Source organism: Urocitellus parryii, chromosome 6 (genome assembly GCF_045843805.1).
Source record: "Urocitellus parryii isolate mUroPar1 chromosome 6, mUroPar1.hap1, whole genome shotgun sequence".
Lineage (NCBI taxonomy): Eukaryota > Metazoa > Chordata > Mammalia > Rodentia > Sciuridae > Urocitellus > Urocitellus parryii.
In genome coordinates, this window is record NC_135536.1 from 78,458,912 (window position 1) to 78,475,724 (window position 16,813).

The following is a 16,813-nucleotide window of genomic DNA, read 5'->3' on the forward strand; positions in this document are numbered from 1 at the left end:
CCATGCCAAACATTTAGAAATATATTAAGATATGACTCACTGTTACATGATTTCTTATGTAGTGTGAGTCAAACTATGTTCCCTAAATAAAAATACAGATGAATTTTGCTAAAACAGCCATATTATAAAGTATGTTAGTCATGGCCTTAATCTCAACATCAAAAGAATTCCAGTATATCTGAAAAATGTACTAAATTTTTCAATTTTTAATCCTATTATTTGGCTTTAACTATAGCCATATATGTTCTCCTTTGGAAACATAATAAAGAACATTAGTCAGAATTAATATCTTAACCTTTTTATTCTTTCTTGTTGAAAAGAAATTCTTGAAAGTCTTCTTAATTAACATTAGCACAATTGATATTGTGAAATAAATACTCTGACAATTGAACACATAGCTCCTAAAACACAGGTGAATCAAACAGACGTTAATTAAGTCCACTCCTTTAAGAGTAATATTGTAGTGACCAGAGAATACTCTCCCACCCACACAGAGAATGACAAAAGGTGCCAATGGCTTTCAACTTCATTGTCCAAATACCAGATCTGTTAAGCAATCACAAGATAGCAGCTTGTCAGTTTTGGTTGCTTCCACATATTGACTTCCTGGAGAATACACTCGAAGTTTCATTTAGTCTGACCGAATGCTGTGTGTTTATAACAGTCGTTGCATAGGAGATTGAAATAGACTGTGACTATGTAGGGTTTTAAACAAATTAAAAAACCACATGGTTTGTCTTTCAACAGGAAAGCTTAAATCAAAAGGCAACTGGATCTTAAGAACAGCTGGATGTCCCTCCAAAGGCCATGCAACATGCTCACGGAGGGTAGGTTTTATGGAACCTTCTGACACCTTCTGTGAAGTGCCTTGTCAGCACTCTGTAGCTCCAACTGCTGCTTAAATGTTTGTTTATTCTGTTATTAGGGAAGTTTCATTTTGTTTATACACTGACTTTTTACATTTCCCCAAGGAACCATTTCAAAAGGATCTTCCAGATGCTAAATAATGAAGCACATCTTCATGACTGTCCACAGAGTTCAGCCTGTTTACTGGCATTTGACTGTGTAGAACAGGAAGTTTGTGTTGCATCTTGTGTTCTTAATGGAATCCGACAACAGAGGACTGAACGCATTAGTCTCAGAACAGGAGGCCTAAGGATGGCGAAGACCCAAGGGTCAATTATTGGATTGATTGCTAAAAATCTGAGAGCTTGCAGGTCCCACTTTTTCTTTCTGGAAGAGGTTTCATTCATATATGCAAAAATCTGTAAGAAGCAAAGCAGGGAAGTGATGTTAGTTTTACACTATAGCTGTGAATGAGCTGAGTCTGTGCTATTCCTTGAGATGCAACTGTGTCTTGTGCATGGTAGTGTTGGTGAAGGAGACAGGTGGCAAAATCTTACCCTTCTTTCATATGTATATCGTAACATAATGAATATACTTTCTCCTCTCTACAACTCAATGATAGCATATTTTCTGCAGATTATAATTAACACTGAGATCAGAGGTGACCTTCTGGTTTTGCTACTGGAAATGGAGGGAAATGAATTAACATTTCTGGGCACTTAGAACAGAATATTTTAATATCAATAATAATGATAATATTAGTAGTTACCATTTACATATATGCATCATGAATTGTACTGAGTACTAAATCTGCTTTATTCCTTTATTCTTTTTTTTTAAGAGAGAGAGAGAGAGAGAGAGAGAGAGAGAGAGTTTTTTTTTAATATTTATTTTTTAGTTGTTGGCAGACACAACATCTTTGTTTGTATGTGGTGCTGAGGATCGAATCCGGGCAGCACGCATGCCAGGCGAGCTCACTACCGCTTGAGCCACATCCCCAGCCCAATTCCTTTATTCTTTACAAAAGCTCTGAAGCTTAAATATTATCTCCTCTTAATAGATGAGGAAACAAACTTCAGAAATGCTAATAGTATCATGTTACACTTAATTTCAAATGCTCCATCTGATTTAATGATCACAATTCAGGGAGAGAGCAAGCGGCAGAACACCATCAGCTTGAGTCCGGTTCTGGCCACTGACAGCCTGGGTTAGCATCACAGATAGTTTTGGCACCACAGGAAGGAAAACTTGCCTTTGTGCCTCAGTTTCTACATCTCAAAAACAGATGATAATGATAATAACACCTATTTTGCAGGGTTGCTGGGAGAATGATAAGAAGCAGTATGTGTTAGCTACTACAGCACTGCCCACATAGTAAGTGGGCATTTTACCAACAAGGACACTGAGGTCAGAAAAGTTGAGTGACTTGCCCAAGTACTCAAGGTTGCTTAGTGGCATAGTAAGGGCACAAATTTCAGCTCTCTTGCTGCCAGTGCAGTGCTTGCTGTGCTACAGCCAGGCCTGCATTAGAACAAATGCCTTCAGAACAATGTTCTAAACCCTGGGGTGGGGGACACATGTCACAGGGATCAGAGTTTTCAAATTGGTATCCCTGCTCTCGTCTTATGGAGCAGCACAATTTGTTGGTCAGATCAAAAGGAATGGAACTATATGTGATTGATAGAGACCAAGCACCTCTATCCAGCTGGCAGAAGGGGAAAAAAAAAGGTGACTCATACCTAGTCATTTGACATTAGTTCTTTATAATGCATCAGGGATTCTTTGACCAATGCTAATCTGTGACATAGGGAGACATACCCTTCTCTCCCCAACACTCCTCCAAAAGAAGGAATAGTTCATTTCCTTTTTCCTGGTACTTAACTCTACAGGCATCTGGGAACTGGACAAAGCAAATTGCAAGCAGAGAGAAGAGTAGTCATCTTCGGGTTGCTTACGTAAGGACAATAGCAGGAAGGTTTGGCAGCCGGAGGTGTTTATGCCAGAGAATCTTGGCATAGGGAATGGAGAAAGAGTTGGCAGATGAGTAAGGAAAAAGAAGAATTGATGGTGGGTTTCCCAGATCACAGAGAAAAGAGGAAAGTAAGATAGGAATATGAAATGAAGAACACGTTTTCTGGTCAGTGAAACTACTTTGGATGCAAAATAAACAGTATGGTGTATTAAAGAGGTGAATTTGGAGGTTAGAAATTCAGAATAATGTGTACATAAGTCTGGCACGTGGATGTGCATAAATAACTGGACATTCGGTTGTAAGAAAAATCTGTAGCTGAGTTTGTGATCTAGTTTAGCCAGAGAACATGGGTTGGCTAGCCACAACAAGCAGTGTAGACAGGGCTCAGCATTCTGGTGTCTCAGCTTCACCCATGAAGATGAGTCAGGTTTTCAGTGGAGAGTAACCTACACCACAGTTCCTGATCCTTTGAGAACATGACGAAGTAATGAGAAGTGAAAAAGCGTTTTAGAGGATGAAGCAATTCTGTACTGTTTCCTTTCCTTTTCATCCTCTATGCCTGGTAATTTTCAGAATTGCTTAAAATATGCATTTCAGGAGGGGGCTGATATTTGGTAGAAGACAATTCCTTCTTTAACACTTGGGAATAAAACATGCTTCAGGGATCCTTGATGTCTTGATGTACACTTTTGTCTTCTGCCTCCCCATTTCCCCCTACTTTGGTTCTTATCTTTTTTTTTTTTTGCCTAGGGTTTACTACACTGATCTTGTGCATCTTGGACCTTTTACTTTTTTGTAAAAAACATACACAACACAAAATGTGCCACTGTATCTATTTTCAGGTGTACAATTCAGTGGCCTTAAGTACATTCACATTGTTGTGCAACTGTTATCAATCATATTTTAAATTTTCTGTATGTTATGTTTTGATAGCTGAAAAATCTCTCTGTCTGGGGTGAGGCTATCTGTCCTTGGGCTGGCTATTTCTTAGAGACAGCAAAAAGCTCAGCAGAAAGCATGTCTTTGATATAACAGTAGTAACCAATCCAGAAACACATCTCCTTTATCAGCCCCATAAGCCCAGAAGGCAATATTCCTCCATGTTAATCATCCCAGGGTCAGGGACCCTGCAGCCAGGGATTTCCCCATATAGCTTACTGCCTGCTGAAAGTATTTCAGCTAGCAGTTTCTAAACTCTCCACCTTGTCATGACCTTCCTGTGGAAACTCCAATAAAGGCAGTGCCTCTCCCCCCTCTCCTGCCCGGCCTCCTGACGGATGCTGGTGCTTTTCTACATGGCCCTGCATGGAATCCCATGCCTTGTTTTACTGAGCCTCTCCTGTGTCTCTCTTCTTCTCTCTCTTTCTCCCTCTCTCCCTTTCTCTCTCCATTTCTTTCTTTGGAGCTAACCCAGGGACACTTAACCACTGAGTTACATCCCCAGCCCTTTTTAGTTTTTGAGACAAGGTCTCGCTAAGTTAATGAGAGTATTGTAGCCACTACACACTGAGGCTGACCTCAAACTTACAACCCTTCTGTCTGAGCCTCCTGAATTGCTAGGATTATAGGTGTGTACCACCACAACTAGCTCTGTGTCTCTCTTGTAAACACACTTGACTGACCCTAACTTAAAAGAACATTGAACAGCAACCATTGCCACTATCTGTCTCTGAAACTCTGAGCCCCTTAAATAATAGCTGCACATCTCCCTCTCCCTCTAGCTGACCCTGGGTTTTCAACAAAACTCTGACTCATGGGACATAAGGGAATTAATGAATAATATGTCAGTGATACTCTGGAATTCAGATGCAGAGGCTGGGGGAATTATTGTTATTATTGTTATTTTGCATATACTGCCAAAATATTTTCAGTGAGAAAAAAAAAGTGCTGATCTCAATAAGTCAAAAGAGTTTTAATTCCTTAAGGTAGACCCTCACTATAGGGCTTTGCAAAGAATATAGAGCTTGTGACACAAGTGGCACAGATGAGAATTAGTGCTATTTTAGTGTTGTCTTGAAGCAGCCTCCCATGGAAAACTTCAGCTTGGCACTGACCAGGGGCTGTTTAAACTACTTTCCTATTATTAATGTAGCTACAAAGTAAGTTCAGAATTTCAGAACAAATGATGATTTTATTTAGCTGATCACTGAAATCATCTGGGGAGCTTTCCAACACCTTATTCTCTCCCTCAGAGACTTGGATTTACTTAGGCTACACTAAGACATGGGTCATGGCTGGTTTTTTTTGTTTGTTTGTTTTTTGTTTTGGTACTGGGGATTGACCCTAAGGGTGCTTTACTGCTGAGCTATGCCCCTGGACTTTTTAAAAAATTTTGAGCAGGGGCTCACTAAGTTGCTGAGTTTGGTCTTGAACTTGCAATCCTCCTGGCTCAGCCTCTCCAGTTGCTGGGATTACAGGCATGCGCCCAGTGGTCAAGGAATTTTTAAAAGCCATTCTATTCTACCCCACCCGGCACACCAGGTGATTCTAATGTGCAAACAAGTATGAGAACTACAGCTTTAGAACCTTACCTAAAATCTGAAATGTTTTCAAATTATTCATTAATCACACTTAAAAACAAAAGACCTTGTACAAGGCTCTGGGTTCAAGTTCCAGCACTGCAAAACCAATCAAAAAAAAAGAACAGAAAAACCCAAACCAAAAAAACCCATCCTCTTGGGCCTGGTCAAGCCAACAAATGACCAAGGCTCCAGAATTCAGTTCCCAATCACTAATACACAATCTGATTTTGCTTTGGATATTGAATCATCTGGACATAACAGCTAACATTTATTAAACATCTGCTGTGGGCTTGGCATGGGGCTAAGCAATTTGTAAATCTTACTCTGTATAACATTTTCACAAACTTACAAAGTATTATTATTCCTTATTTATTTATTTAGTAGTGCTGTAGATTGAGCCCAGGGCCTTGTGCATGCTAAGCGAGCACTCTATAACAGAGCTACGTCCTCAGCCCCCACTTTTAATCTTATTTTGAGACAGAGTCTCCCTAAACTGCTGAGACTGGTCTGGAACTTGTGATCCTCCTGCCTCAGTTTCCTGAATAGCTGGGATTCTAGGTGTGCACCACCATGCCCAGTTTTATTATTCTCATTTTAGAAAGGAGGAAATCAAGGTTCAGAAGATCCATCACTTTGCCTAAGATCACATTCCAGGAAGCAGTGAGACACTTGTAGCCACTACACACTGTGCTGCCATCTATGTAAAAAGCCTTTTCTGTGAAGTTTCACTTGAAATTCACAAATGACTGACAGAATTACAAGTCTCTGGATAACACTACTCCTGTTTATAGACTGAAAAGCTGCCTCTTTCTCTGTAGCTGTTCGGCATTCTCTGGGCATTACTCATCCCATGGCTAATTTACAGACATCCCTTGTTATGTTTATGTGGCTTCTGAAAGAAATTAGGGTGTCCTGGCAATAGGCTTTGCATATTTAATTATTTTAAAAAACTTTGGGGGGAATTATTTTCCAGGTATGCCATGCTTTAATAAAGAAACCGTTTCCCTCAAATCACAGATGCTTTCTGGTAGAGGGAGACTAAACTTGTTTCCTGTTATAAGGAAAAACTGGACCATTTATTCATTTTTGTGCCAGGGATTGAAACCCAGGGGTGCTTAACCACTGACCTACATCCCCAGCCATTTAAAAAAATATTTTATCTAGAGACAGGGTCTCACTGAGTTGTTCAGTGCCTCCCTAAGTTGATGAGGATGGCTTTGGACTTGCAATCCTCCTGCCTCAGTCTCCTGAGCCACTAAGATTACAGGTATACACCACTGTACCTTGCTGGACCATAGATTTGGCTCCAGGATGAGTATGTCCTTTGTCTTGTGCTTCTCAGAACTGAGAAGAGGAGAGGGTGCTAAGGTTAAAAGCTCTGGGCCTAACTATTCCAGGATGGTGACTCTTAACCCTTTGAGAAAATGATGGTCACTATGAACTACCTACCAAGTAATTGGATAAATTTTGCAAAAGATCTCAGAAAGATTCGTGTGCTATCTGTGAAGCAGAAAGTCAAGAACCCTAGTGGTATAGAGGAAGTTTCAGCCTTCCAGAAATAAACTTTCCCTCCCTGGCCCTTCCCATCACAGCATATGTCCCAATTTAGGGTACTTTAATTTATTTTCAGTTAGGGGCAATTCTAGGCAGCAAAATACTGTCAGAAAAATATAGCTGGGTATACCATAATGATGTAAATTGAAGTACATCAGATCTGAGCTCAAGACCTGAATGGGGAGTGGTGGTCAGAAACTTCAAAACAGGACAGAAGAAGTCAAGCAAGCAGACTAAGTTGTAGATTAACTTGCCTCTTGGTAGAAGCAAATCCATTAGCTGTGTTTCTGAAACAGAATGTCTCACCATCTCTATTCTTTTTTTCTTGTTAAACTTAATAATGTGATGGGCTCTTAGCATGCCAAGCAAGAAATATACATCTCAAAAAGCTGTTTTTATTTAAGCCAAGGACCTGGCCTAAACCATCAGAAACAGCAATGAGGATGCACTTGACCAAGGGTATAGGCATAAGATACAAATTCTCTTTGGGGAAAAGGATAACGGTTCTTGATGTCTAAATTTTATAAATCATATAATTCTGTGTCCATTTATATTCCCCATTATATAGTACCAAATGACAAAGGAAAAGATGTCCAATGAAAACACTCGTCTAGAGGTACTTTCTCTTAAAATTTAAATATTAAAACTGTCTCAACAATCCCCAAACACATGGTTAATGATGCCTGAATGGTAAAGGGCCTTCCAGTTGTTCATGGACGTCTACTAAAATACCATCAGACAAAAATTCATTATAATTATGCACAGAGATTTCTGGATTTCTCTTTAATCCCTACCTGAATTATTATATTTTGCTTGTATGTAATCAGCCAATTTTACATCAGCTTTTAAACCCTCATTCATGTTACACTGCACATAAAGAATACCAGGAATGAACAGGAAACTCTAGTATTATTTACTTGAATTTTTTTTGTACTTCAGTGATCAAATTTCCACTAATCAGATTTACCTAGAAATTGTAACCCTAAAGAATTTGTAAAGATGAAGACATTTTTAGAATGAGTCAAAGGTTTGTTCTTGAAATTTCAGAACTGAATAAAATATATAAGCACTTTATCCCAATGGCATGTGAAAAACAGTTTAAAATGACCAGAAGCTACCCATGATCAGTAACATGGTGAGAAAGTAGCTTGATATGGTTTGGAAATTTAGACACAAACAGTATTTGAAACAAAAATGGAGGTCTCATATGTTCTCTGTGTTCTGTTCCATTTCAGGAAGAAAAAAAAGTTCTATTTATCACTGTGAAATGATGACAACAGCTGATTAACATAAGGAGGAATTTATTAATTTATACAGTACTCCTTTAGCAGATAAACAGTTTGGAATATGTTGTTGGTCTCATGCATGATTTCATATTGGACAGCCAAAATAATGTCATTTCCCAAACACCACATGTTTTGGTTTTTTTTAATCACTAAAAAAAAAAAAAAAAGGTTTATGTGGAAGATTTTATGTGAGGGGTTATCTGATTATTTCTTAATTTAGACCAGCATTTACATTAGCCAATCTCCTAAAATCTCAGTCTCAAGCTTTTATTTAATAAGTCTCCAGAGGAGAAAAAGAAAACCACACACTTGAGACCCAGCTTAGCTCCTTGAACTGACATGGAGAAAAAGAGCTTTGCCATTTTATTTTTAAAACTAACAAGCTAGAATCAAAAGGAAAAATATATTTAATGAATTCACATTTCTCTTGTGAAATTTTGGATTAATCTTCTCATGTCACCCCTGGAATGAGTATTTTCTCTTTGGTAGTATTACAGTTAAGTGCACGGTTTTGGTGATTTAACTGCCTTTCAATCACACCTCACTCACTCACTAGCTGTAGGACCTACCTGAAGCTATTGGCCTCATCTGAACAACAGAAATCATAATATTATCTCCTTTATAGGTTGTTGTAAAGATGATGGGTTGATACAGTGCTCAAAAACCTGTCTCTTTTGTGTTGATAATAATAATACATGAGGTTGAACTTGAAATTATTTTAGGGTGCCTGTTATTTTATCCCCCATTTTGAGAGTTTCACTTACTAAAATTTGGAGACCCTTGACTGGCATCCTTGGAGGAAGCCAGGTCTCTCTCCCATACCCTGGGACAATGGTTACATTAGTTTTTCCAGGTTTCTAAGTCCTCCATTTTCCTCTACTGCTTAGCATACTGTGGGATGGACTGGTGTCCTACTGGCACAGTTGTGAACTCTCCTCCTTGCTGACTAGTTATCTGATATACTTTTGAGGGACAAAGAAAGTAGTTCTTGTTATCCTGGGGAAGGGATGGGCAGAGATAGGATGGTTTTCTGGTGTTTCTGGGATACAAGGAAGAAATTAGTTGGAATATTTCAATAAATGTTTCTACATTGATAGCTTTTTTAATTGGTAATATTCTGGACATATTGGGTTAAATAAAATAATTGAAATTAGTTTCATCTGTTTCTTTTTTACTTTTTGTTCTGTGGCTTATAGAAAAAAATCTAAAATTTCATATGTGGTGCAATTTGTATTTCTGTTGAGCTGTGTGTACTCTGTTGGAGAAATAGGAGACTTTCTGAAGGCAATCATGAGCCTCTGCCTTATTTTATTGAGCTCCCAGGTACGATGTGGGCAAATGGTTCCTACCTTGGGTAGGAGATTGGTATAGGCCATTTCTGACCAATAACTTAGTGTGGGCCAAGTAGAACCACACTGCTTGGGGATGGAGGAGTACCTTCTGGGACACATGCCAAGTATTTGAAATGTCAGAATATATGAACCAAACAGTAGTCATGAGTTTGAATTTATCAGATTGACCCTCAAGATATAACTTAAATCAGAATAGTGCAGCACTTCATAAAGCGTTTTTTTAAAATTTTTTTGTGTTATAAGTCGGTAGAATGCCTTTATTTTGTTTGTTTATTTTTATGTGGTGCTGAGGATCTAACCCAGTGCCTCATGCATGCTAGGCAAGTGCTCTGCTGCTGAGCTAAAGCCCAGGCCCACTTCATAAAGTTTGAAGTGGTATGTAGTGAAAAATGTATGAAGTGAAAGAATACTAACAGTTATGGCCAAAATTTTATTGATAAAATAAAATTAGTCAATGATCCATGTAGATGTTCTTAATCAGAGACGACTTTGAGATTTCAATTTTATGTTTTGTGCCTCTTGGATTACCTACATTTCATCTGACTGTGATGTGGTAGTCCCAAGGCCAGGAGTCAGTTTGGTCAGCTTTTTGATTATGTTCATGCTAGGATTTTCTCCTCTTTGAGAACTTTTGCCATGAATATATGCAGAAGAAAACCTAGACAATATTTTGCAGTTAGCCTCAATTCTACAGGGTGGTTTGGTGGAACTAAAGCCACCTCAAAATCTTCATCTGGCCTCCCCCAACCCCTCAACAGGCAATCAAAATAAAAACACAGCTTCAAGGCAAACCTCCCACTCTCCATCCCATCTGACTCTTAAGTCCATTCCTTTTGGAAGCACTAGAACTGCTCCATGCCTAATAGTAAATAAAGGAGGTGGAATGAATATATATATATATATATATATATATATATATATATATATATATATATATATATATATATATATATATATCAACAGATATATTTATTTATCAACAGGTGGCTATATATACATATAACCATCTGTTGATAACATGGCAATGACTGGAGTCCTCATGATGAACGACAAAGTGTATATGAAAATAGGGGAACCTGTTGAAAATCACTCTTTATTTTTAAAAATACAGTTTATGCAGAACAGTCATGGTAAAAGGGGGAGACCTTTTTCTTCCTGTTTGCCTCTTCTAAATAAAAGGGAAATTAACAGTCCTTTTCCACACTTGAGCCCATTCCTGGGCTATTGAAGTAACCAGAGGTGGAGGATATTTTTTATAAATCCACTCATAAATGATAGATAAAAATTTAAGAACTGACATCTTAATTCCTATCAACCTAAGACAGTCACTCCCCCATTCAGGAATGGTTTATGTCCCCCAAGTTGAATTCTGTTGTCTGGTGGAACTTCAAGTGCTTTCTTTCATTGATAATGTTCTGCATCTTAGATCTAATCCCCAAAAGCCAATTAGCCCCTAACATAATTGAAACCTCCTTCAGTAAAACAGAACAAGAGTGAAGAAGCCATGTTGGTTTCTACATTGCAACATTTCTATAACACACTCTCTGCTCAAAGTGGAATGGGAGATGTCACCTCCACATGGTCCCACATTATTTAGGAGGGTACCTTTGACAAACTCCTCCTCATTTCCCCCTAAGTGTGACTTACCCATTCAGACCAGCTTCTGCCCTCACAGGATTGGTGGGTACAAGTGTGAGGACAGTAGGGACCAGGGCAAAGAGAACATAGCTGAGAAATGAAGTTCACTGCGGGTGGGGATCATCTGTGGGCTTTTAGAACCCTGTGTCCTTTTCCACTGCTGAAGATGAGAAGATGAAGGAAACTGGAAGCAATGACAGAGACAGGCAGTAGGATAAAGTTACTTCTCCAACTTCTACATGACAAGTCAGACACTGTCCATGTCTTTCTCTTCCAAACTCACAATTTCTAACTCTTTCAGAGCTCATAACTTGCTTTGACATCCCAGACTTCATTATCACATTACACTTGAGATGACTTTAATTCAGAGCATCCTAGAACTAACTGCCTGGAGGTTGCACTTAGCAGCTGAGAGTGAACATTGGCTCCTGCCCTTCTATTCCCCAGGCAACCCCACTCTCCTTTCCTTGAGATGGATTCTCCCTGCATATAGCTTTGTGCTCATAAAGTGCAGGACTATAAAATGAAGAGCACCTGTGTATATTCCTGCTAGTATCAAGATGATACTCTGTAACAGTTTACAATTGCCTTCTCTGGAGAAACCAAAAGCTTAGCAAAGAGTTTCTGGGCCAGTTCTCTTTTCCTCACCACATCATTATGGAGATGTCATGACTTTTCATGGCCACACAGAGAGTTATGCTTGAATATATAAATTGTGAAACCTGTAAACTAGATGTTTGTTGAACTTTAAGGACAAAACAAACAAACAAACAAACAAACAAACAAAGAAAACCAAAACCCTCTGAACTTTCACAGGAGGGACCTGGTTCCACTTTCAATGGCAGCTAAAATGGTGTGAATTGGGGCTTTTAACTCTAGGGTGGAGGCTGGGCTGGCTTAGAAACACTAGGTTACCGACGCCCATATGCCAGATGGGGAGGAAGGAAATGAGGTAAAGGTGAAAAACGATCTTTACAAATTAGGACATATTTTTTTTTTCAAATTGCAAAAAGTTTGTAGGGCGGTGGAAAGATTGAGGTGAAGGTTGGCACTGAGCTGGGCTGTGGAAACGAGTGACTTACTGTGAAAGGCAAGGAGCAGATGGCGAAGGTGATAGTCATAATAGACAGGAGGATGAGGTGGTCCGCTTCCTCCGCCATGGACAGCTTATCCCCTCTCTTGCGGGCCGTGGGACCCAGGCAGCTGCCAGAGGAAGGTACGCAGCGACTTCTCCTGCTTCGGCGGTGCATTCGGATGAGGTTGAGGATGACACTGAAATTGCAGGCGAGCACCGCTACTATGAGCAGCAGGAGCACGGTGGCGTAAAGCTGCAGGTAAGCTGTTCGTTCGTGCCGGATGAAGCACCATGTCCCAGGGCAGTACTGAACGTACTGCCCATAGTCCAGCAGCGGCAGGGAGCAGAAAAGCAGAGAGAACGCATAGATGACTGGCAGCACCGCCAGGCCCCCGCGGCGAGAGAAGTGGCGCTGGTAGAAGTAGGGGTGCCCGATGGAAAAGTAGCGCTCCAGAGCCATAGCGAAGAGCATGAGCATCGTGGCCAGGCTGAAGAAGGTCATGGAGAAGGCGAAGTAGGTGCACGCTCGGCTTTCGGGCTCTAGGGCCACTAGAGTCTGGTTCCGTGCGTATGAAGCCAGCACCACCGGGCTGATGAGGCAGGTACCCAGCAGGTCTGTGAACACCAGTTCGGTCACCAGCACGTGGAACAAGGAGATGGAATTTCTGCCACCGGAGGTGCGCCCCGCGTCCCCCCGCCAGCGGCGCGCCAGCAGCGCCAACGCGATGAGGTTCCCTAGCACCCCGGCGGAGAACATCACGGAGCTGATGGCTGGGCTTTCGCCCGAGGGGAGCCACTGTCGAGTCTCGCAGTTCTCGGACCCTGAGTCATTGGAGGCGTTGCCCATGATGGGATTTGTGGAGATAGGCGCCCTCCGCTCCCGGCCAGTACCTGGGAGGAGGGTCGACAACCCGAGTGGGAGACCCAGAGGGAAAAGAGGAGGGACCGAAATCCAGAGTCCCCTTCGGGCCCCCAACACGCACGAAGGGCAGCCTCGCCCCGGGTCTCCCGCCGTGCGCCCAGCGTTGGTTCAGTTGCTGCATCCGGTCGCCCTGGAGGCTCCAGCGCCTTACTCGCTCTGACCTGGTGGGGAGCCCAAGTGAAGACCAGCGACCGCTCCCGCCCCGTGCCGTCCGCGGGGCGGGCCCAGGAGTGGCATTCCGCAGTGCAAGTGCCAGAGCCCGCGGGCTGCCGGCGAGGCCAGACGTCACACTTGCTCGGACTCTGCGAATCCCAGGGGCACGCACTCTGGGTGGAGAGGGATTGGGGTTGGAGAACCAGCCGGGTGCTTCGCAGGGCAGGGACTCGCGGGCTACCAGCATCTGGGAGCTTCCCGCTAGCGGGGACTGCATTCCTCGCACCCGGGATCCCGAACTCAAAGCTACAGGGCCCTCTGATCTCTGCTAAGAAGCGTTTGGCTTTCGCACAGGGCTGGGAAGGAGTGCGGGGATACTTTGGGGGTCTGAACAGAATACAACAAAATACACAGAAAAGCAAAGCTACTCACCAGACACTGGAGAAGTTAGGAGGACCCAATCCCCTGAGATGAACCAGGAAATAACAGACATCAAAGACAGCTTGAAGACCAATATGTTTTTTATTTTTATTTTTTTAAAAAACATTCCCAGGAAAATACGCCACGAGGGCGGGACAAAAATTGGGAGGGAGTGAAAAGCAAGTCTGTCCATCCAAGGAACCAAACCGTACACACCACTGAGAGGCCTGTTGAGCTGCCGCTTGGATTCGATTACAGGAATTTCGCCTTTCCTATGTCAACACGAATAACTACTTGTTTAAGTAACCTTAAAAAAAAAAAAAAGTTTCTTGTAGTTGATTAGAATTGTGTATGTGGCCACAGCTTGAAAACAACTTTACCTCATTGTTCTCTACTCCAGCTCAGTCTTTTAACAAACTAAACAATATGTTGTTTAGCCATTAACCTTTTCACGTTCAATTAACCATGCAGGGACCATTGGAAAGAGCATTCCTGGTAGTGATTGGTGAATAGCCAATCTCAGAATGGAGCCGACAAAAATGATGACTATCACTTGTTGTCATAATTACAATGGTGAAAATGGACTGCTACTTAAAACAAAATCCAGTTTGACAGACAATAGGGGCAATTATATTTTACCAGAAAGGTTATATTCTCTTGGGGAAGGGAGGAGCCCCGAAAGTTATAGGGATTTTCTCAGGGAACTGGCAAATACAAAGTTGTGTAGCAGGACAGGTAGAGCTGCCTGGCTTGCTTCTTAGCTTACCTTGATTCTGGCCTGGAGACTGGTATGCAGGGTTTCATGGTAAATTATGGCAAGCATAATTTACTGGACCCCTTGAAAAGGTTCTAGGCCCATTTTTCACCCATCAATAACTACTACCTCAAATCCCTAAACTTTTCAGGGCATGGATTCACGAGGGGGAAGGGATCTCAACCTCTACAATTTTCTTTCAAGCTGTAAACTGCAGTTCAATAACATCTTATTACCAATTTTTGTCACTCAGTGGTTACTACTCTGGCATATAACCTTATCTTATCTCACCCCAAGCCATGGGGAAACTTTTTGTACGAATCAAATTCCTAATAGAAAAACACAGTGAATCTATTTTACAGTATAGTTCACCGCAGACCATAGTGGGGCCCTGTGAGTCTAGGGGGCCTGGTACCCTATCAACTACTGTGTGATTCACCTTTACTTGCTGGCAGACAGACATGAAAATTAATTCTTCTAGTCAGAGATCTGACAATGCAGAATGCACAGCATGTGTGTTCAGTCAGATGTCTGACTAGAAGGGTTGATTTGCCATCCAGTGATCCTCAACTGGACATAAAATTTGTTCCTGTAAGTCCAAGTCTAAAGCTGCTTCTTTCCATTTCTAATTTTAATGTCAGTATCTCAATACATGTTTGGTTTACACAAAGCTTAGAATTTCTTAACAGAAAACAAATTATACCCTCAATGCTAGCATTGGACCATAAAGCTTTGCTAATGTTTTAGTTCCTGATTGTGAGGCCATTGTGTTTTGGGGAACACTATGTGATGGTTAATTTTGAGTGTGAACTAGACAAGGCCATGGGCTGTACAGGTAGCTGGTTAAATAGTCTGGAAATGTCTGAGGGTATATATAAGGGTATGTCTGGTAGAGGTGAGAACTTGAGTTGTGGACTGAGTAAAGCAGATGGTTCTCTTCAATTGTGGGTGAGCCTCATCCAATCTATTGGGTGAGGAAATCTGAAAATGTAGAGAAAGGTTGAACACTCAGTTTGAGCTGAGACATTGGTCATCTTCTGCCCTTGGCATTCCTGCTTCTCAGGTTTTCAGACCCAAACTGGAATCTTTGACATGGGTACTTTAGCTGTGAGACCCCTTCAGCTACATCACAGGACATGTATATACAGCCATTTGTCACTTAGTGACAGGGATACAAAGAAATGCATCATTGAGCAGTCTTGTGGTTGTGCAAACATCATGGAGTGTGCTTACACAAAGATGGCCACAACATCTCTAGGCAATATGATATTATGAGACCACCAGCATATAGAGTCCATAGTTTACCTAAACATAGTTATGTGGCACATAACTATATATTCAGGATAGGTATGCGCGCGCGCGCACACACACACACACATGCACACACACACCAGCACACACATACACACATGCACACACACACCAGCACACACATACACACACGCGCATCTAGTTGGTTTGATTTTTCTAGAGAATCCTAATATACACTACTTTAGGTCTAAAACTCATAGTTTTTATTTATGTATCCATAAACTCAAATAAAGACTTTGGAATGCAAGTTATTGTAGGTCATTCCTCAAAAGAAAGCAAGGATAAACATGAAGGAAAAGAGAACTATAAGCAGAGGAAGCCAACAATAATTCTTGTTTGTAGTTCTATTTATGTTACTTGCCTGATCAAAAGACTAATTTAAATCTTTATGAGTTCTATACATGTATACATACATTTTCCCCCCTAAATTCAGTTCTAAAACCACCACCCATGACCTGTAATATCCTAGACAAGGATTAGACTACTTCATTGCATCAAGCAGAAGCTCCCAAGAAAGAGAATTTATTGAAAGGACACAGTGAAGTCCACTGCTACAGGGACATCTTTTTTCCCCCTCATATAAGAAGTTTCTAGATTGCTTGCTGGTGGAGCTACAGGACACAGGCTCTTTTTGTCCTCGGGCCCTGTCATTCCTTGTGTGTTGGCTTTGTGTCTCTGTGCTCTTCCCCATGAAGCTACCAGTTGTTGCTTCCTGTACAGCTCAGGATTCAGTCAGAGAAACAGGACCACTACGAGGGATAAAGAATGTGAAATTTATTATTAGGCAGTAGCTAGCATTGCCCAATATGCTAGCCACCTGCTACATGTGGCTATTTAAATTCATTAAATTTAAATAAGAGAAAAATTAAGTTTCTGGGTTTAAGAAACTCAAGTTTCAAGTGCTCAATAGCCATATGACTATGGCTATCCTACTGGGTGGCTTGTATTAAAACACTCCCTTCATCACAGAAGTTCTATAGACAATGCTCCTTAGGTCTGGCACAATGT

At 41.2% G+C, this 16,813-nt stretch overlaps 1 protein-coding gene across 2 annotated transcripts; it reads right to left on the reverse strand.

Annotated features, from left to right (window-relative positions):
* Positions 1-343: 343 nt before the first annotated feature.
* On the reverse strand, positions 344-13,322 carry Ptger2 (prostaglandin E receptor 2). Of its 2 annotated transcripts, XM_026411041.1 has the most exons (3): positions 12,253-13,322; positions 11,180-11,354; positions 1,187-1,265 (listed from the first exon to the last, which is right to left on the reverse strand). In XM_026411041.1, the coding sequence occupies exons 1-2, from the start codon at positions 13,090-13,092 to the stop codon at positions 11,202-11,204; spliced, it is 993 nt and encodes a 330-aa protein (XP_026266826.1). In that variant the 5' UTR covers positions 13,093-13,322; the 3' UTR covers positions 1,187-1,265; positions 11,180-11,201. The 2 variants fall into 2 exon arrangements, with proteins under 2 accessions (XP_026266825.1, XP_026266826.1); XM_026411040.1 differs by lacking the exon at positions 11,180-11,354 and having other exon boundaries at positions 344-1,265.
* Positions 13,323-16,813: the final 3,491 nt, after the last annotated feature.